This window comes from Manis javanica, chromosome 4 (assembly GCF_040802235.1).
Source record: "Manis javanica isolate MJ-LG chromosome 4, MJ_LKY, whole genome shotgun sequence".
In the NCBI taxonomy this organism is placed as follows: domain Eukaryota; kingdom Metazoa; phylum Chordata; class Mammalia; order Pholidota; family Manidae; genus Manis; species Manis javanica.
Genome location: NC_133159.1, coordinates 150,860,237 through 150,882,013, shown reverse-complemented (window position 1 = coordinate 150,882,013; position 21,777 = coordinate 150,860,237). Strand labels below are relative to the sequence as shown.

Below are 21,777 nucleotides of genomic sequence, written 5' to 3'. Positions count from 1 at the left end.
AAAATAAATTAACTATCCCCAAAGTCAATCAAGGGATAGACAAAGAGTACAGAATATGATACCTAATATATAAAGAATGGAGGAGGAAGAAAAAGGAGAAAGAAGAGAACCTTTAGATTGTGTTTGTAATAGCATACTAAGTGAGTTAAGTTAGACTCTTAGATAGTAAGGAAATTAACCTTGAACCTTTGGTAACCACGAATCTAAAGCCAGCAATGGCAATAAGTACATACCTATCAATAATCTCCCTAAATGTAAATGGACTGAATGCACCAAACAAAAGACATAGAATCACTGAATGCATAAAAAAAAAACAAGACCCATCTACATGCTGCCTACAAGAGACTCACTTTAAACCCAAAGACATACACAGACTAAAAGTGAAGGGATGGAAAAAGATATTTCATGCAACTAATAGAGAGAAAAAAGGAGGAGTTGCAGAACTTGTATCAGACAAAATAGACTTCAAAACAAAGAAAGTCACAAGATACAAAGAAGGACATTACATAATGATAAAGGGGTCAATCCAACAAGAAGATATAACCGTTATAAATATCTATGCGCTCAACATAGGAGTACCTACATATGTGAAACAAATACTAACCAGATGGCTTCACTGCTGTATTTTACCAAACATTTAATGAAGACCTAATACCCATCTGCCTTAAAGTTTTCCAAAGGGTAGAAGAGGAGGGAATACTTCCAAACTCGTTCTATGAGGCTAGCAGCACTCTAATACCAAAACCAAGCAAAGACACCACAAAAAAAGAAAATTACAGACCAATATCCCTGATGAACATAGATGCAAAAATACTCAACAAAATATTAGCAAACCGAATTAAAAAATACATAAAAAAGGTCATCCATCATGATCAAGTAGGATTTATTCCAGGGATGCAAGGGTGGTACATTTGAAAATCCATCAACATCATCCACCACATCAATAAAAAGAAGGACGAAAACCACATGATCATCTCCATAGATGCTGAAAACGCATTTGACAAAATTCAGCATCCATTCGTGATAAAAACTCTCAAAAAAATGGGTATAGAGGGCAAGTACCTCAACATAATAAAGGCCATATATGACAAACCCACAGCCAACATTATACTTAACAGCAAGAAGCTGAAAGATTTTCCTTTAAGATCGGGAACAAGACAAGGATGCCCACTCTCCCCACTTCTATTCAACATAGTACTGGAGTACGGCAATCAGACAACACAAAGAAATAAAAGGCATCCAGATTGGTAATGAAGAAGTTGAACTGTCCCTGTTTGCAGATGACATGAGATTGTACATAAAAAAACCCTAAAGAATCCACTCCAAAACTATTATATCTAATATCTGAATTCAGCAAAGATGCAGGATACAAAACTAATATGCAGAAATCTGTGGCATTCCTATACACTAACAATGAACTAGGAGACAGAGAAATCAGGAAAAAAATTCAATTCACAGCTGCATCAAAAAGAATAAAATACCTAGAAATAAATCTAACCAAGGAAGTGAAAGTCCTATACTCTAAAAACTGTAAGACGCTCATGAGAGAAATTAAAGAAGATACCAATAAATGGAAACACATCCTGTGCTCATGGATAGGAAGAATTAATATTGTCAAAATGGCCATCCTGCCTAAAGCAATCTACAGATTAAATGCAATTCCTATCAAAATACCAACAGCATTCTTAAACAAACTGGAGAAAATTGTTCTAAAATTCATATGGAACCACAAAAGACCCCGTATAGCCAAAGCAATCCTGAGAAGGAAGAATAAAGCAGGGGGAATTATGCTCCCCAACTTCAAGCTCTACTACAAAGCCACAGTAATCAAGACAATTTGGTACGGGCACAAGAACAGACCCATAGACCAAGGGGACAGACCAGAGAGCCCTGATATAAACCCAACCATATATGGTCAATTAGGCTATGATAAAGGAGCCATGGACATATAATGGGGAAATGACAGCCTCTTCAACATCTGGTGTTGGCAAAACTGGACAGCTACATGCAAGAGAATGAAACTGGATTATTGTTTAACCCCATACACAAAAGTAAACTCAAAATGGTTCAAAGACCTGCATGTAAGTCATGAAACCATAAAACTCTTAGAAGACAACATAGGCAAAAATCTCCTGAATATAAGCATGAGCAACTTCTTCCTGAACGCATCTCCTCAAGCAAGGGAAACAAAAGCAAAAATGAACTCATGGGACTACATCAAACTAAAAAGTTTCTGTATGGCAAAGGATACTGTCAGCAGAACAAAAAGGCCTCCTACAGTATGGGAGAATATATTTGTAAATGACATATCCAACAAGGGGTTAACATCCAAAATATGTAAAGAACTCACATGCCTCAATACCCAAAAAGCAAATAAGCTGATTAACAAATGGGCAGAGGATATGAAGAGACAGTTCTCCAAAGAAGAAATTCAGATGGCCAACAGACACATGAAAAGATGCTCCACATCACTAATCATCGGGGAAATGCAAATTAAAACCACAATGAGATGTCATCTCACACCAGTAAGGATGGCCAGCATCGAAAACACTAAGAACAACAAATGCTGGCGAGGATGTGGAGAAAGGGGAGCCCTCCTACATTGCTGGTGGGAATGTATGCTAGTTCAACCATTGTGGAAAGCAATATGGAGGTTCCTCAAAAAACTAAAAATAGAAATACCATTTGACCTGGGAATCCCACTCCTTGGAATTTACCCAAAGAATACAACTTCTCAGATGCAAAAGTCATATGGAACCACAAAAGACCCCGAATAGCCAAAGCAATCCTGACAAGGAAGAATAAAGCCAGGGGGATTATGCTCCCCAACTTAAAGCTCTACTATGTTTATCGCAGCACTATTTACAATAGCCAAGATATGGAAGCAATCTAAGTGTCCATCAGTAGATGAATGGATAAAGAAGATGTGGTACATATACACAATGGAATACTATTCAGCCATAAGAAAGAAACAAATCCTACCATTTGCAACAACATGGATGGAGCTGGAGGATGTTATGCTCAGTGAAATAAGCCAGGTGGACAAAGACAAGTGCCAAATGATTTCCCTCGTTTGTGGAGTATAGCAAAGAAGCAAAACTGAAGGAACAAAATAGCAGCAGACTCAGAGACTCCAAGAAGGAAGGAGTGGTTACCAAAGGGGAGTGGTGTGGGAGGGAGAACAGTATTGAGGGGTATTATGTTTAGTACATATGGTGTGGGGGATCATGGGGAAAACAGTGTAGCACAGAGAAGGCACATAGTGGACCTGTGGCATCTTGCTGCACTGATGGACAGTGACTGCATTGGGGTATGAGTGGGGACTTGATAATATGGGTTAATGTTGTAACCAGATTGTTCGTTCATGTGAAACCTTTATAAGAGTGTATATCAATCATACCTTAATAAAAAATTAAACTTATAAAAAAAAGGAGTAAATCGCCTCTTTTTACATGGCAGGTGGTTGGTATTATTCATTTTGCTCTCAGTAAATCCATAAAAAGGAAAAGTCAACAGTGAGAACCAAGCGCGGGGGGAACGGGTCAAATAGTAAGTCTGGGATGTGGGGTACAGCAGCAGCAGGGCCAGCATGAGAGGAGGCCCTGATGTTGTCAAGACCCCTCTGGGGCCTCTAAATAAACTGCTCTTGCTTTTCCCCTAAGTCCATGCCCTGCTGCCGTGGCTCTGCCTCCAGTCCAAGACTGGCACCAGGAAGCCTGTGTTGTCCCTGAAGATCTATCCAGAGTCTGAGAGTGTGAGACCTGGAATAAATCTTCCAGCCACATTCTGGGCCAAACTCTGCATTTTACTGTGAAAACTGGGCTCCAGAAAATGGAAATGACTCGTCCTAAGTCCAAAACCCAAAGTCCACAACTAGTGAGTGGCAGAATATGGACTGGAATTGCACTGGGTGGAATATTCTTCCCACCTAACCTCCACCCCTTTTACTGCCTGAAAACTCCTCATCCTTCAGGCCTTAGCTGAGTGAACACCTCCTCAAGGAAGCCTTCCCAGCCTCCCTCCTCCTTCCAGTGAGAGCTAGGACCCCTCTCCTCTGAGATGACCTTGTTAGAAAACCTGAACGGGGCTGGAGCACTGGCTCTGTCTGTCCCCACCAAGAGGACACGGGCACCCTGAACAGTCTAGTTTATCTTGCATCTTCAGGGGCCGGTGCTTGGTCGGCTCACATGGTCAATGCAAAGGGCACTTAAGTGCACATCTCGCTCAGGAGTCCTCTCTGCATGCACCACCGACCCTCTCACTCCTTTTCTGAACTGTGCCTGAACAACTATTACATTTGCTCACAGCACCAGTCAGTTCAGCATTATCTCTTTGCTAAACGTTTCATGCTGTTAGCTTTTGTGTTCCCAGCTTGGACCACTGGAGCTAGTTTTACACATGGTAGATCACTCCCAGAGGCCTGGCCTGGTGGTTCAGCTTCAGCAGCATGCTGCTACCACCCACGGGGCTTTAACACTCACTGAATGCCTGGGCCACACCCTGGGCTGCCCCTCTGGGAATGGGGCCCAGGCATTAGGTTTTTTAACTTCCCCAGTGGCTTCCAGCTTGCAGCCAAGGTAAGAAACACGTCCCTAGAACAACCTAAGACAGGCACAGTCGCAGAGAGGCCATCAGGTGAGAAATTGGGGATCAACAGAGGTGAGGCTTAGAACATCATCCCCCCTGTTTTGAGAGAAATCTTCTGCATCCGTGGATGTTTTGTTGCCCTTGTCTAGCTTGGATTAATACTTAGTCTATAGGCACACACACCTGATAACCTACATTTGCCCTCTTATAGCACTAAACTATGTTTTCTACCTTTATCTTGCATCTACCTACCACTTCAGCATTTTATTAAAAATAATAATAATAATAATAATAATAATAATAAGGGAGAAATGTGGGATTCACATATAAATCAAGTATAAAAATCAAACAAATAATCATAATTGACCTGATTGCTTATAGTTCATGATGCGTGATCAAAACCGAAAGTTTCTGTGATGAATGCCCTTGTACTGTTCACCACGTAAGAACTTGTTCACCATGTAAAAACTTGTTCGTTATGCTTCAGAAGATTGGAGACTGTTGAGAATTAGGCTTGGGGTTGATTAATGATTGTGCATTGAGTCCCCTATACAGAATTTTATTGTTGTTAACAACCATATGATCAATAAATATGAAAGATGCCCTCTCAAAAAAAAAAAAAGAAACACATTCCTAGAAAAATATGATACCAGAAACAACGTGATTCAGCTAGGTCTGTGTGTGGGTAGGTATAATTGGGAAGACAGTGCAAGAGATATATGAAGTGACAGAGTAAAAGAGAAAGAGGCTGCTCAGCATTGTGTAACCAGGGTTCCTCACCCTCAGCACTCCTGACATTCAGGGCAAGACCAGTTTTGTTATGGAGCCGCCCTGTGCATCTTATGATGTTAGCAGCATTCCTGACCTTAACCCACTAGATGCCAGGAGCAAGCACTCCCCCAACTGTGATGGCCAAAAATGTCTCCAGATACTGACAAATGTCCCTGCGGATCAGGGAAGAAAATCACCCCTGGATGAGAACTACTGATGCAGACTAGCCATCAAAGAGTTTCCTGCATATTTATCTCACATCTCAACTGTAGGTCATGCTGGCACTTTTCCAAACTTGGTTGAGTAGCTGAAGATCCTGGACATGGAGGTCAGTGTCTCGGTGAGGGACTTGTAGGGCTGGGCTGGACATAGGAAGGATGGGAAGTGGTTGGTGAGGTCAGCAGTAGGTTCAGAGGCAAGAGAGAATCACAGAGAAACTACATCGGGCAGGTTCAAGGCAGTTGAGAGCATCGTTGGTGATCAAGCCTAGAAAAGATGGCCCAAGACAGAACAAAACCAAAAGAGCCAGATTCAGTAAAATCACAAAGTATGAGGCAAGCAGAGGGTGTCACTGACGAAGGCAGGTGATGACCAGAAGCCAGGAAATAGGGAACAGACGGAGTTCTTGGAAGTGGGTTCTGCACAGGGAAGAACTAGACTGAGCAGGGTTTGGGGATGCAAGTTAAGCGCCATGTGTAGGCTGGCACAGGAGGGGGCCTGAAGGCAGGAAGCTGAGCTGCGATGGCCCAAACCCACCTACTGTAACATTATACTTGATGTAGTGGTCCAGGCCCACCTGCTTCCCAATACCAAAAAGGCCTTCAGTTCTGTCTAGGCTGCTGTTCCACAGTCAGAGCTCAGAGGAGCCAGGGGCAGATGCTGGTAGAGAAAACACCAGCCCCCAACTTTGGAATTCAGTAGAGCCTGTCTCCTGAGCACCTGGATGTGCGCAGCTTCTTCAGAGCTCTCCAAACTGAACTTCTCCTGACTCTCCAGGGCCCCAGAGGAAGACCCTCTGGAATGAACCTTCTAGATGTCACACCAAAAGTACAGGGGGCCAGTTAGAGCCCCCCAGGGACCCTTGAGCCAGGTATCCTGCTCCCCATGCTCTCTTGACCTCTCCAAAAAGCTCCCCACATTCCTTCTCAGCCTCTTCAGGTTCTTCTTCTGCCCACCTCTGAGCATTGGTGTCCCCAGACTTCAATCCTGGGCCTCTTCTCTCTAATTGCTTCTCAAACCATATGTATAAAGTCAGTCTGCACTCCCCCATTTGCAAAATTTGAAGAAGTCCCTCAATTGTCCTCCACTGAACACAAGATAATGTCCAAGATACTCCAACCCTTCTTAATCTTCCACTTGCCCACCTCCCAATCTCCTCCCACCCTGCACTTAGATATCCTGAGCCACATCTGATTTCTTAACCAGAAAACAAAAACAAAGCCATGTCCACTCTTGACAGCCTGAAGTCCCTGATTCCTTTCTAAGCCACTCTGTGTAATAACCATTTGCTGACTTTTCCATGTCTGCTATCAGCTCTGAGCAGAAACCAAGTGACTTCTTTCTGCAGCCTCAGCACCCTGCCTGGTCCCCAGTATTTAATACTCAAAGGAATAGTTACTGTTCGCAGAGTAGTTTTAATTGCCTTAGTATGAATTCCTTTATCTTCATGAAGTAATTATTTTACATTATTATTTGTAATAATAATAGTATAGTGATGTAAATAATAGTATTTGTTGTTAGCCCCATTTTATAGATGAGAGTACTAAGGTACAGAAGTGTGGGAAGACTTCCCCAAATTTACATAGAAAATGGGGAGATTCAAACCCAGACAGTCTGTCGTCCCAGAGCCAGAATTCTTCACCACTGTGCAATACTGCATCTTATTAAGAGCCTATTGAATGTACAAATCAAAGTATTCACATTTTTCAGGGAGCAAAGGACAATTCTACTGCAGATTCTTCTGGGCCTCAACACAGAGATGCAGTGAAGAGGATGCACATGAAGTGGGCCCTGGTGGGAGACCAGCCTGGATGACAAAAACAACTTCCCATTCTAGCTTTGCCGGTCTCTGCTATTTACCTGCACCCTGGTGGGGTAAAAATACCAACAATGTCAGCACTTCCCCGCAGGGCAAGGGAGACAAGCCAGGTCCAAATGGGCCAGGGCCAGGGTGGCACCCACTCCAAGTCACAGCAGGAAGGCAGGGGAGGGCGCTCTGGTTCAGAAAGACTAAGCAGCTGGCACCATAAACCTACAGGCTGAAGCCAAAGGTCCAAATCAAAGGCATGGGGTGAGGACAGGACCCCAAGGGCAGCAGGCAGAGTCCACCCACCCAGAGAGCATCATCGGCCCAGGATCCAGGCCCAGCTGCCCAGTGCCCAGGGAAGAGGGCGAACAAGCCCTGGGGTTGGCACCAACTAGGGGCACAGATCTCTCACATCCTATTCAGGGATGACACCAGCAGCCCCTCGGGATCCTGGGACGCCCACCATCAGCCCCACTGTTACTATTTTTAATACTGTGTTCACAGTAGGTGAGTGGAACTGGCTCCCGCAGAGGAGAAAAGGTGTGAAAGGTTCAAGATGACCTTACACCTGAGACCCCACACAACCTCAAGCCACAGTCCATGCTGGGAGGGGACCAGCCTGGGTTTGGTTTCACAGTGAACAAGCTTTCAGAAGGGAACAAGCACCCCTTCCAAGAGCCAGAGGCCAGCAGCACTCACCCGCCTGGGCTCGTCGGGGAACCCAGGTTTGCTGGGCCTGTCCTGGCGCCGGGACCTCAGGAGCTGTTTGGCCTGCTTCTCAGGCAGCATCCGGGAGGCCCCTGGAAAAGTCAGGGAGGGGCCTGAGGGCCTCTGGGGCACACAAGGTCATGCTCCATCTCGCAGTCCAAGGCAGAGGATTTGCAAATTCAATTTCAGTCAAAACACAAAAGTGCTTTCACAGGGACCTGTCCCAAAGGATATGGCATTCCAGAGGGCTCAGAGAGGAATTCTAAATTGTCGCTAATATGGTTAACTTGGAACAAAAGCTGCACAACTGAAACAGAGCTACCCTATTATAATGGTCCGTTCCTTTAAACATGGGTGTTACTTTAATGAATTTATTTCTTAAAACATATGTTCAGTTCTCTTGTCAATGTGTTTCTCATCCCTTAGGTTTTTCTTTGGTGAGATTTATTTTAAATCCCCAGTACAACAAATCAAAATAAGGTTGTTATTAGGAGATAAGTTGCGACAAGATTATGTTAAGCTTGCTCATCACACATGGTCCCTCAAAGACGACATCATGAGTAAAATTAAGTTTTCATTGTCACAAATGCTAAATGATATTATCAAATAAAAGTCCATCAAAATCTGATGATCTCATATGAACTGTAAAAGAAGGTATAGTTGAAGACTTATTCATGTTTTTGAGAATTATTATTCAAATATATTTTTTAAGTAGTTCATCCCTAATGAAAGCAATTCTAGAAGACTGAAAAAAAATTGAAATGTTATATGTTACATATTATTTGAAATGAAAAAAAAATTTTTTTAATATAAAATAGACTTATTCCTGCAGTCGGCATAGCAATAGGCTGTTTTCAGAGTTAAAGCTCACCTGAGAAGAAAGTCAGGAAGGTGAGAGAGAGTGCGAGCGCGAATAATTTCTTCATCCTGCCTTCGGTTCCTCTCCCAGCCTGTTGCAGAATGAGCTCCCCAGGAATGAGCCGGCCTACTTGGAGGAAGCCACATCCGGCCTGAGGCTTGTTTATGCTCCCGCTGAAAGCACTTACCATATGATGCTAAACGCATCTGACTCAGAGCTTTTAGAATGACCACTCAAATATTTTCTTCTGACCCCTATAAATTTTCCTCCTGAGGGAGGAAATCATACCTTTGTAAATATGACTTTCAGAGCCTGAATTTGAGAAAACAACATGTGAGATTCACTTCACTTAAACAGATACAGAAACACCCTCATAGTAGCTGGTGTTGGTGTTTACCTGTAGCTTCACTTTATGCTCCTACTGTTCTGTTGAGAAGTGATGATGTCTTGCATTTGCATATTTTTATGACATTTTTCCAGAGCCCATTCACCAATCTAATTTGACCTTCCCAATAATTTTATAGGTTGACAGGGATATTAGCAAGGGGAATAATGAGGGGAATTTTTTTTTCCAGCTGACTTTGAAGCTAGAAAGACCAATTCAAAAAAACAGGCTTCACCTCTTTCTAGCCATGTAGCCGTCAGTAAATCACTCACCCTCTCTGAATTTGCTTCCTTGCCTGTACAAAGGAAGCAGTGGTACCTAGGTTGCGGGCTTTGATTAGGATGAGGGATAAGGTATGAACTGCATAGCAGCTGGCACCATGCACCATTATCCACCTGCTTTTTACCAATAAGTAAGGGGGGTGAGAAAGGTGAATGATGTCTAAGTTCACTCATTAGGGATGCTGAAGCAGAGCCAAATTCTTCTGTCTTTAAAGCCTAATGCTCTTCCCATTATGCCCAAAAAGGGCCTTGAACAATGTGCTGTTAGTAAGACTGGAAGGTTATTCTGATAAAGGCAGAAAAATCTCAGAAGGGTGAAGTCCTTTTAAATTCAACTCATGTATAAATATTCCACAAAGAAATTATTATACTATAAAATATGTCTTACAGGCATGTGGCATTTATTGGGGTAAAATTCTCAATTCAGAGAAATGATCTGATGTTTTTGTGGTCACATTGCCAGTACAAAAGAAAACAATATCCTATCTGTAGTTGTCCAAGTTTAATGTTGTATGACTGTTGTGAACTGATATTAAATGTTGTGTAACAGATATTAAACCTAAATGTTCTGTCCACTCTGTTGGTATAAAGATAGTTTGAACTGATCGTCAACAAGGAAAACAATCATGCATTGTTAGCAAGGTTGCTCAGAATAAGATACTTGGTTTTATGCACTCTGTCACTATTAACACCCTTCTATTTTTATATAGTTTACAAAAACTATAAATTTTTATAGTAGCCACATTTTGTGAAAAAAGATTTCATTTATCATGAAATATCCAAAATAATATTACTTCAACATGTAATCAAGATAAATTATTAATGAAATATTTTACATTCTCTCTTTTTTTTTGCACCAAGTCTTCAAAATCTGGTTTGTATTTACACTCATATGTTTCAAGTGTTTGCTAGCTACATGTGGCTGGTGGCCATCATATCAGACAGCCTGGGTCTAGATTCCTCCATCTCTGCTGTTACCACCTGAGTCTATGTTACTGTTACTTCTCACCCAGCTTCTAGCACCAAGCTCCCAACTATTCTCTCAAGTTCCGTGTTTGCTTCAATCCATTCTCCATGCAGCAGCAATGATGATCTTCTTAAAATAGGACTGTAAAATAGAAATTGGACTTCATCACCTCCCTGCTTAAGTATCCTTCATTGTCTTCCCACTATACCCAGAAATAAAAACAGAATCTTTGCCATGCACTACAGGATCCTGTGTTATCTGTAACTGCTGCTATTTCAGTCCCACAGAGACCACTCCCCTCCAGCTCACTGCAATCTAGGCACACTCAGTTATTCTCAACTTAACAAATTCTTCCCCACCTCAGGACCTTTGTACATGCTCTTCCTCCCTCTTTTAATGACTGCATCCTTCTCATCCTTCATGTTTCAACTTGAAATTTCTCTTGCTCGAGCAATCCTGTCTTTACCAGCCTACTTAATGAAGGCTCCCTGCCCCCCACCCCACCTTTACTGTCCATCACAAAGCTCACCATAATGTGTAAATATTTTCTTTATTTGCTTACTTTTTAAAACCTGTCTCTTCCACTGAATTGTAAGCACTGAGTAAGGTTGTATTATAATTTTAAAAAGAGAGAAAAGGAATCTCTAGAAGACTGGAGAGGTGCTACAGGAGAAAATCACAGGCCTATATCCCACCCTGGGATGCTGGCTCAAGGTCTCAAGTGGCAAGGGCCTTTCAGGTGTGATACTAGTACAGCCACTCAAATGCCCTTCAGCTGGGCCTCTGAGGATATTGTCCCAAAAGGAGAACTATGGGAAAACTGAAAGAGCAAGGTCACTTTGTTGTGAGCGTCACTTTGGGGAGAAGAATTCTCTTCTACCCCCACCCTTATTCCTTGGAAAAGAGCAGTCAAATCAGTTAGGTGAGTCAGTGGGCTCACAACATAAGACGCAGTTCCCAAAAAGTCCACAAGGTGGCAGAGTAAAGAGCAGAACAAGGGCCAACCTCGGTAGGGGGTAAAAAACTCAAGGCCACAAAGGGTAACTATTCTAGAAGCGGCCAGGAGTACCCGGGAATCTACGGGAGGTGGAGAGAAATGGTGCTACAGTGCCTCAGATTATTTTCCTAGGATCTTAATTGATCTGAAAGTCCTCAGATCAGATCCTGAGGCCTAGGAAAGCTGCATTACCAATTTGACATTTAAGAATAAAGAATGTTACCACCCACATACACAGCATCCCTAACACACTGATATTTTCATTTGTGTGGGTTTCCCACCGCTTTTTAAAAGGAATTCTCAAATTCCACAGATGTTTAAGGACCGGTGATAAAGCTAACACCATCCAGCTCGCAACATCATCACACTGGACCCTCTTTTAAAGAATAAGACAATGATTTCAAAGTCTGTGAGCTACAGAAACTTCAGGGACAAGAGAAGACCTTTTTTTTAAGCTATAGAAAGATGCTGAATCTGTCCCCAGTTAATTAAGTGTCCACATTCTTTAGGCCCAGAGTCAATTAAGTAACTTTTAACACTCCTTCTTATAGTAATTTTCTTTTTTTAAAATTGTCTACCTTTCCCACTAGACTATAAACTCTGTATTTTTACAATGTACATATAATTCATTTCTAATTATTGTAATAGTAACTCCATAAGCTGCATGGGAACACAAACACACATTAATTTATAGGCACATGTTAGGTTTGGGCAGGTATGATTGATTTATTAACATCAATTCTTCACCAGCACCACCATATATCTATGCTCTCTGCCAAATGACTTTGCAGTCTTGCCCCTTGACCTTGGGAACAACCAAGAGACTTACTTTGGACACTGAGATGGTAGCAGACATGAAACAAACAAAGATGTGCAATGTGTCTGTGCAGTGAGGTGTACCCTCTCATATTTCTGCCATTGCTACAAAAGGCTTCCCCCATAGTTGCCATCTCTTTAAGTCTTAGAATTAACTCACATGGAAAGTACCTGAGCAAGAAGGAAGCCTACACAGATGTGCAGCTTACTTACCATAGACCCACTCAAACCAGCCCAGCCCAGCTCAACTGACCTCTACCTACCACAGTCTGAAGCAGAGCCACCCATCAACCTGCAAGTCCTTGAGATTAAATGATTGTTATTGTAAGCCACTCAGTTTAGGAGCAGTTTGTTACACAGCATTATTCTGCCAATAGCTAACTGATACAGGGGGTTCTAGTGGGATAGTTTGTGTGTCCAAATCTGGGTGCTGGTGCGTCTAAGTTAATAATAGTGTCCTGCAGAAACTTGATTCAAAAGTGAATGAATATCTACTCTGTAGGCCATGTGGTTTGATGGTCAAGACTGTGGACGACACAGTCATTAACAGACTGGCCTTGAATCCTGGCTGTGAAACTTATTACCTGTGTTGTACTGAAGCTGTGTGACATTTGGCAAATTTCTTTACTGTCCAAATCATGTTTTTTCTTAGGAATAGGAACATTAGAAGAATTATAATAAGACTTATCTCTTAAGATGCTTTGAGATGTCAAAGAGAAAATGTAAAGTACTTGACAGATTTAGCAAGGATCTAACACTTGGAAATCATTGCTGTTCTTATTATTACTAGTCATCCTTCCCTTTTTGGAATCACCCTGTATTTATATATACCTACCCCATTCTCAGATAATAGAAACTGTAAAAAATGTTTGAATGACCAAATGATGTAGAGATTAATCAAATTAAAATTAAGATATATAAATTTAGATAGTGTTGAAATAAAAATACATGCTTATTAGAAAATAAAATATGGCCCCTTTTAAATATGAGTTGATTTCCCCCCTCTGTTCTACACCCTATGCCCCTGCTTCCCTTTTCATATCTTCAGTACTTCTACACAAACACACATCTTCCTGTTTAGAACAGCAATACAATGGCGAGATGGTTTGGCCTCGGAAAGGGCCCTTTCCAGCCTGCTGCATGCTTCCACAGTGGGCTATAATTTCTGCTCTGGGTCCAGGACATTGGCCTCAACTTACATCTGGGCAGCAGGTAAGGACAGCCAAGGTCAGCATCAGGTTTCTAAGGGCCGGTGCCAGGCTTCTCTCCAACCTAAACAGGAATAACAGGAGCATTCACAAAAGTGTGGGAATTTAAGGTGGCACAAATAAATACACTAGAGGAGCTGAATAATTTGTGAAACCACTTCTAAGGCTACTGTCATATTGCATTTCATTCAGGAAAAGTACTAGATCTTAACAGAAAAGTTCTGATTCTTCCAGGGGAAAAAAATCTGAAATACGTGTAGTTTTTCTCCATGAGAACATCAGTTGGGATGATAAGTTTCAAAAAAATTAAGAGATACTCTAGCAATGGTTTTCAAACTTTAAGGTGCATAAGAATCACTTGGAGGTTTACAAGACATCTGAGAAAGGCTCTGAAATGGAAGACTTGAAGACATAAAAAATCAAAGGAAAAAAAACAAGGTGGGGCAATTGAAGACCATGCAAGGAAGAGAAGAAGGAAAAACCTAACCAACAATATCCTCTGAGAGGGAAAAGTTTGGCTTCCACGAAATGTGAACAGGATGCTATTAAAAAGGAATAGTCAGAAAACAAATCAACATAAAAAGAAGTTTTTAGAAATTAAAAAAGATAAATTTAAAACATGATAAAAAGGTTCAAGGACAAAGCTATGGAAATCTTTGAGAAAAATAGAGCAAAAATGAGAGAGATTGATTTTAAAAAGAAAGAAAAGATTTTTAAGAGAGCATTGATCCAAATAAGTTGAAAATTTATGTCCACACAAAAACCTGCACACAGATGTCTATAGTATCTTTTTTTCATAATTGCCAAAACTTGGAAGCAACCAAGATGTCCTTCCAGGGGTGAATAGATAAATAAATTACAATACATTCAGACAATGGAATATTACATGGCACTAAAAAGAAATGAGCTCTCAAGCCATAAAAAGACATGGAGGAACCTCAGATGCCTAGTACTAAGTGAAAGAAGCCAATCTGAAAAGGCTGCATACTGTATGATTCCAACAATGTGACATTCTAGAAAATGTGAAACTAGGGAGGCAGTAAAAAGATCAGTGATTACTGGAGGTGGGGGTTGGGGAGAAATGAACAGCAGAGCACAGAGGAATTTTAGGGCAGTAAAAGTATTCTGAATGACACTGTAATAGTGGATACATTTTTCCAAACCTGGAGAATGTACACCATCAAGAGGGGCCCCTACGTAAACTACGGGCTTTGGGTGATGACAGAGCATCAGCAGAGGTTCATCAGCTGTAAGACACCACTCTGGGGGGGGGTGCGGCGTTGACATTCAGGGAAGCTGTGGGTTCAGGAGTGGGTGGGTATATAGGAATTCTGTGTACTTTCTACTCCATTTTCTGTGAACCTAAACCTGTTCCAAAGAATGAAGTCTATTAAAAAGAGAAGACAGAAAGAGAGATGATAGTCTAGGAGAATGCCATATAATGAGTCATAAGAAATACATATCTGGTCATTCATGTGACCAAATATATATTTCTCAGCTATAGCTGGTCTTTATTCATGGTTCATGAAAACACTGCAGTCTTAAAGGCGAAACAGGTGTTTTGTCATATTAATGAGAGACTTTCGGACCTCCACCCAAGTGCAAAGCCTGGAGGCTATATCAACCAATAGCCAATAATTTAATCACTCATGACTATGCAACAAAGCCCTCACAAAAACCCGTGAGAAGAGCTTTTTGTTCTCTCTTTCTGTCTGCTCTGCCTGCTCTGCTCAGTTGCATCCTGCTTTTTGGTCAGAGAGAGCTTCTATACATGGGAAACCAGAACGCCTCCGCGTGCCACCGAGCCAGACTCCAGGCTCCACAAGGATAGAAGCTCCTTAATTTGGGACTGGCCCTATGTCTCTCTTCATCTGGCTGTTAACTTGCATCCCTTAAGGTATCCCTTATTAAACTGGTAAACATAAGTGTTTCCCTGAATTCTGTTAGGTGATCTAGCAAATTAACTGAACCTAAGGGGGAGGTCATGGCAACCTCCAATCTGTAGCCGGTAGGTTTGAAACACGGGGAACTGCCTGGGGCTTGCAACCAGCATCTGGAGTGGAGGGTAGAGGGCAGTCTTGTAGGACAGAGCCCTTAACCTAGGAATCTGGTGCCGTCTCCAGGCACACAGCATCAGAATTGAGTTGATTTCTCCAACACCCTGCTGGTGTTCGAGAATTGTTTGGTTAAGTATGTGTGGGAAGACTCCCCTCCCACATATTTATACACACTGGAATTGGGAACCTGGAGTTATACTATTACTGCTGTGTATAATATTATTAATGTTTTACATATATGTAGGGAAAAAAATACACCATTGCATTTGGTGTCGGAAGAGTGGGAATTGCAGAGGTCCAACATCCAAATAAGAAGTTTCAAAAAGGAGAACAAAGAAAGTATAGAGGAGGAAATCAGCAAAGTAATCTTGAACTGAAAGACATGAGCTGCAGACTGAAAGGGCCCAGCAAAACTGGCACAACAAATGAAAACCTTCACACCAAAGCTCATCTCTGTGAAATAAAGAAAAACATAAGGTTTTACAATGTTCCGGAAAGCAAAAACAAGTCCCATTCAAGGGATCCGGAATAAGAGTAACCATAGATAAATTACAGACCAATATCCCTAATGAACATAGATGCAAAAATACTCAACAAAACATTAGCAAAACGAATTCCAAAATACATCAAAAAGATCATTCATCATGATCAAGTAGGATTCATTCCAGGGATGCAAGGATGGCACAACATTCAAAAATCCATCAACATCATCCACCACCTCAACAAAAAGAAGGACAAAACTTACATGATCATCTCCAAAGATGCTGAAAAAGCATTTGACAAAATTAAACATCCATTCATGATAAAAACTCTCAACAAAATGGGTATAGAGGGCAAGTACCTCAACATAATGAAGGCCATATACAACAAACCCATAGCCAACATCATATTTAATGGCAATAGGCTGAAAGCTTTTCCTCTAAAATCAGGAACAAGACAAGGATTCCCACTCTCTCCACTTTTATTCAACATAGTACTAGAGGACCTAGCCACAGCAATCAGACAACACAAAGAAATAAAAGGCATCCAGATTGGCAAGGAAGAAGTTAAACTATCACTGTTTGCAGATGACATGATATTGTACATAAAAAAACTAAAGAATCCACTCCAAAACTACTAGAACTAATACCTGAATTAAGCAAAGTTGAAGGATACAAAATCAATACACAGAAATCTGTTGCATTCCTATATACTAATGACAAACTAGCAGAAAGAGAAATCAGGAAAACAATTCCATTCACAATTGCATCTAAAAGAATAAAATACCTAGGAATAAATCTAACCAAGGAAGTGAAAGACCTATATCTGAAAACTACAAGACACTCATGAGAAAAATTAAAGAAGATATCAATAAATGGAAATACATCCCATGCTCATGGACAGGAAGAATTAATATTGTCAAAATGGCCATCCTGCCTAAGGGAATATACAGATTCAATGCAATCCCTACCAAAATGCCAACAGCATTCTTCAACAAACAGTTCTAAAATTCATATGGAGCCACCAAAGACTCCAAATAGCCAAAGCAATCCTGACAAGGAAGAATAAAGCTGGATTATGCTCCCCAACTTCAGGCTCTACTACAAAGCCACAGTGATCTAGACAATTTGCTACTGGCACAAGAACAGACCCATAGATCAATGAATAGAATAGAGTCCAGATATAAACCCACACATATATGGCCAATTAATATATGATAAAGGAGCCATGGATATACACTGGGGAAATGACAGCCTCTTCCACAACTGATGCTGTCAAAACTGGACAGCTACATGTAAGAGATGAAACTGGATTACTCTCTACCTCCATACACAAAAGTAAACTCAAAATGGATCAAAGACCTGAATGTAAGTCTTGAAACCATAAAACTCTTAGAAGAAAACATAGGCAAAAAGCTCTTGAATATAAACATGAACAACTTTTTCCTGAATACATCTCCTTGGACAAGAGAAACAAAAGCAAAAATGAACAAATGGGACCACATCAAACTAAAAAGCTTCTGTAAAGCAAAGGACACCATCAGTAGAACAAAAAGGCATACTACAGTATGGGAGAATATATTCATAAATGACATATCTGATAAGGGGTTAACACCCAAAATATATAAAGAGCTCACACACCTCAACACCCAATAAGCAAATAACCTAATTAAAAAATGGGCCAAGTATCTGAACAGACACTTCTTCAAAGAAGAAATTCAGATGGCCAACAGGCACATGATAAGATGCTCCACATCGCTAATCATCAGGGAAACACAAATTAAAACCACAATGAGATATTACTTCACACCAGTGAGGATGGCCAACATCCAAAAGACAGGGAACAACAAATGCTGGTGAGGATGAAGAGAAAGGGGAACTCTTCTACATTGTTGGTGGGAATGTAAATTAGTTCAACCATTATGGAAAGCAATATGGAGGTTACTCAAAAACTAAAAAATAGAAATATCATTTGACCCAGGAATACCACTCCTAGGAATTAACCCAAAGAAAACAAGATACCCAATTCAAAAAGACATATGCACCCCTATGTTTATTGCAACACTATTTATAATAGTCAAGATATGGAAGCAACTTTTGTCCATCAATAGATGAATGCATAAAGAAGATGTGGTACATATACACAGTGGAATATTATTCAGCCATAAGAAGAAAACAAATCCTACCATTTGCTGCAACATGGATGGAGCTATAGGGTATTATGCTAAGTGAAAGAAGCCAGGCTGAGAAAGACAAGTACCAAATGATTTCACTCATTTGTGTAGTATAACAACGAAGCAAAACTGAAGGAGCAAAACAGCAGCAGACTCAGACTCCAGGAAAGGAATAGCGGTTACCAAAGGGAAAGCAGGTGGGGAGGGCGGGTAGGAAAGGAAGGAGAAGGGAATTAAGGGGCATTACGATTAGCACACATAATGTGGGGGGGGGGGTCACAGGGAAGGCAGTATAGCACAGAGAAAACAAGTAGTGACTCTGTAGCATCTTACTATGCTGATGGACAGTGACTGTAATGGGGTATGTTGCGGGGGGGGGGGGCGCTTGACAATATGGGTGAATGTAGTGACCACAATGTTGCTCATGTAAAACCTTCTTAAGATTGTATATCAATGATACCTTAATAAAAAAAAAAGAAGAATCATAGATATCTCTACAGCAACATTCAAAGCAAGCAGAGATGGAGCAATCTCTTCAATGTTGTGAAAGAAAATTATTTCCAACTTAGAATTCTAAACCCAGATAAAAAATCAGGAATGGAGCATGGAATAAAGCCATCTATAAGTACGCAAGGACTCAAAAATATGCCTCTCATATGCCCTTGTTCTAACAGTTACTGATGAATGCGTGGCACAAAAACAGAAGGATCTCCCAAGGGGAAGCCACGGCATCCAGGAAATAGGAGGTTCAAACAGAAGAGCAGTAAGGGGCAGTCCCAGGATGACCTCTGTGCGACAGAGCGCAGGCAGTTAAGATTGGCACAAAGTGAGAATATGTACCCTGTAGTGCAGACCTTGAGGACAGACTGCCTGAGTGAGCCTGGGACAGGTACTTATTTGTCTTTTGACGACCATGAGCTGAGGAGGTTTCTGCTCACACAGCCCCGCACACATTGCCTGGATCAGCTGGACGTACTCGTTTCTCCCTGAGAAGTGTGCCATGCTAACCTTCTTCTAAGAACTTGAGAGACGTCCTAATGAACAAAAAAGGGAAAATAGAAAGCAGCCCTACCCCCCAGCATATTTTTGCCAGATATTTTTAACTTGGATGACCAAGTTAAAACAGCCCTGCCCAGTTATCCCCACTGTGTTGGGTAATCTTCCCAGGACTGTACCCACTGATTCTCCCAGGTGGGATCTTTTCAGGGAAACTGGATCCAGACTCAGTTTATCTCCTCTGGGGAGCCTTCATGTATTAGTTGATGCACTGCTGTTTCCGGACAGGGGCAGGTTCGGGCTTGTTTTTCAAAACCAAACTATATTGTTTAGTGATACTTTCAGGAATGGAAAAACTATAAAGAAAATCAAGGGAATGAACACAAAAATTAGGCTAGTGGTTTCCTGATGCAGAAGGAGTGTTATCAATCAGCGGGCACAGGAGAGGCTTCTAATGTTCAGGATATTAACCTGCACGGTGGGTACACAGGTATCTATTTTATTATTGCTTTTAATATGCATATATGTTTCACAAAATGTTTTATGTGTATGATACATTTCACAATTTAAACCAAAAAAAAATGATTTGAACAAATAAATTAAATAATTGTCTGGAGAACTTGTGGAGGCAGAATCCTAGCTCCACTACAGTTCTGATGTGGGAGACCTGTCAAGACCTGGGATCCACATTTTTAGATGGTGCTGACACAGGTGGTCAAAAACCACATCTTGAGATGCTCACATGGCTTAAGAGTATCCCAGGCTTTGGCTTCAGACTAACTGGGTTCAAAGCCCCAACTCAGTTGACCACTGGCTATATGATACCAAGCACGTTTTCTTCATCTGTAAAATGAGGATGATAAACATAGCATAGCGCCTAGGATCTATTAATCAGGCAACACGGTCACACTTTAATAATACTTATTATTATTGTCATCACTGATATAAGAATGTTTTCCTCACACATGGTAATTTCTATTAATGGGTCCCTATGCAGATAAATTTTCCAGATGATTTTCACTTCAGAAAGAGATACTATTATTGTTAAAAAAACTTTCCATAAGCCTTAGCTAAATGCAAGAGCCTAAGGAAATGAACCTAAACAGAAGGGTTTATATTAGAATATTAGAAACAATTTAAATAGCCAACAACAGAGGTAACTTATATGAACTATGAACTATATTCATAAAATGGACTATTAGGCAATCATTAAATACAAATTTATAAAAACATGTGAAGGTTATATTGTAATGCTAAATGAAAAAAATAGCCAGATAGAGATAGATCTACCATACAAAAAGTAAACCATTGTCCATAGAAAATAATGGGAGAAAATAGGCCAAAATGGTCAAACACAGGTTGTCTTTAGGGTGAAAGATGGATGATTCATTTTTCTTCCTTTTTAATTTTCTGTATTTTCCAAATATTCTAAAATGGTAATTTTTTAAACTCATTTTTTTAAAGTATATTCTTTTGTTACCTTTCAAATCTGAGCTAAATTAAGGGCTCTGCCTCAACTAGGATGCATAAATGTGTATGGCCAGGATCTGATCCCAGGTCTCACAATGTCATGTCTCTCTCTTCCTGTTTCACCACACTCCCTGCCCCTACTCCTCCAACTCCACAATCCAGATTGTTAAAATACTCTAGCATCGCTACTCAGAATGCATCCTGGGAACCATCAACATCAGCAACACCTGACCCCTTGGTAGAAATACAGACCTCTCAGGCCACTTCCCTGAGAAAGGGAATCAGAATTTGCATTTTAACAAGATCCCCAGGACAAGGTTCTTAAACAAGTAACACACTAAAAGGAACTCTCTCTTTGATGCTTTAATTTCCACTGAAGCTAACTTCAGTTGAAGCTAACTTGGATGACCAAGTTAAAAACAAGTCATCTCAGTCCCAACACCGGCATTGTGACATCAAGCATTTTTCTCAATCAGTCTGCGCCTTAGTTTTCATCATATGTAAAATGCAGATGGAAAATTCAGGATTGAGTCTAGCAAGTGCAGAGATGAAAACTGGTGCAAGTAAGCCTTTGTAAACAGGGCTAATAAACGCTTCCTCAGGTATGTTTCAACGGACTGGTACTCTGTCACAGCCAGGGCTCCTTACCCGTGCTTGGCACACAGTAAGCCCTCAACCAGTGTGTATTTAGTAAACAACTAGCAAGAGCGCAGGTGACGTCTACCAACGTTTGACTTGCGGTGTTCCCTTCTCTTAGTGTATGACACTCTCAAAACTGCAGGTGTTCTCCCTTCCAACATTCAAAACTGTGCCAGTTCCCCTCTCCACCAGACAGCGAGGAGGTGAGGGGAGTTGAAGGTCATAAGCAAGCTTAACTGATGCTGCAAATCATTCTACCAGACTCCTGAGGTTTCAGACTTACAAAGTTAACCAACATCCTCTCTTCACTCAGTGCTCCGCTCGGTTCTAAGCCTCGCCCACGGCGCCCCCCGCTTC

The 21,777-nt window shown here is 41.1% G+C and overlaps 1 protein-coding gene across 5 annotated transcripts in view; it reads right to left on the bottom strand.

Moving 5' to 3' along the window:
* C4H17orf67 (chromosome 4 C17orf67 homolog) overlaps positions 1-21,777 on the bottom strand; it is a 37,281-nt gene that overhangs the window by 15,301 nt on the left and 203 nt on the right. Inside the window, exons 1-5 of one of the 5 annotated variants that reach the window (XM_073235405.1) lie at positions 21,704-21,762; positions 13,597-13,669; positions 10,627-10,725; positions 8,964-9,220; positions 8,084-8,184 (exon numbers count right to left, since the gene is read on the bottom strand). In XM_073235405.1, coding sequence (XP_073091506.1) covers positions 8,084-8,184; positions 8,964-9,141 — 279 coding nt within the window. In that variant the 5' untranslated portion in view covers positions 9,142-9,220; positions 10,627-10,725; positions 13,597-13,669; positions 21,704-21,762. The other 4 variants (XM_017655004.3, XM_017655005.3, XM_036999008.2 and 1 more) reach the window with 4 other exon arrangements.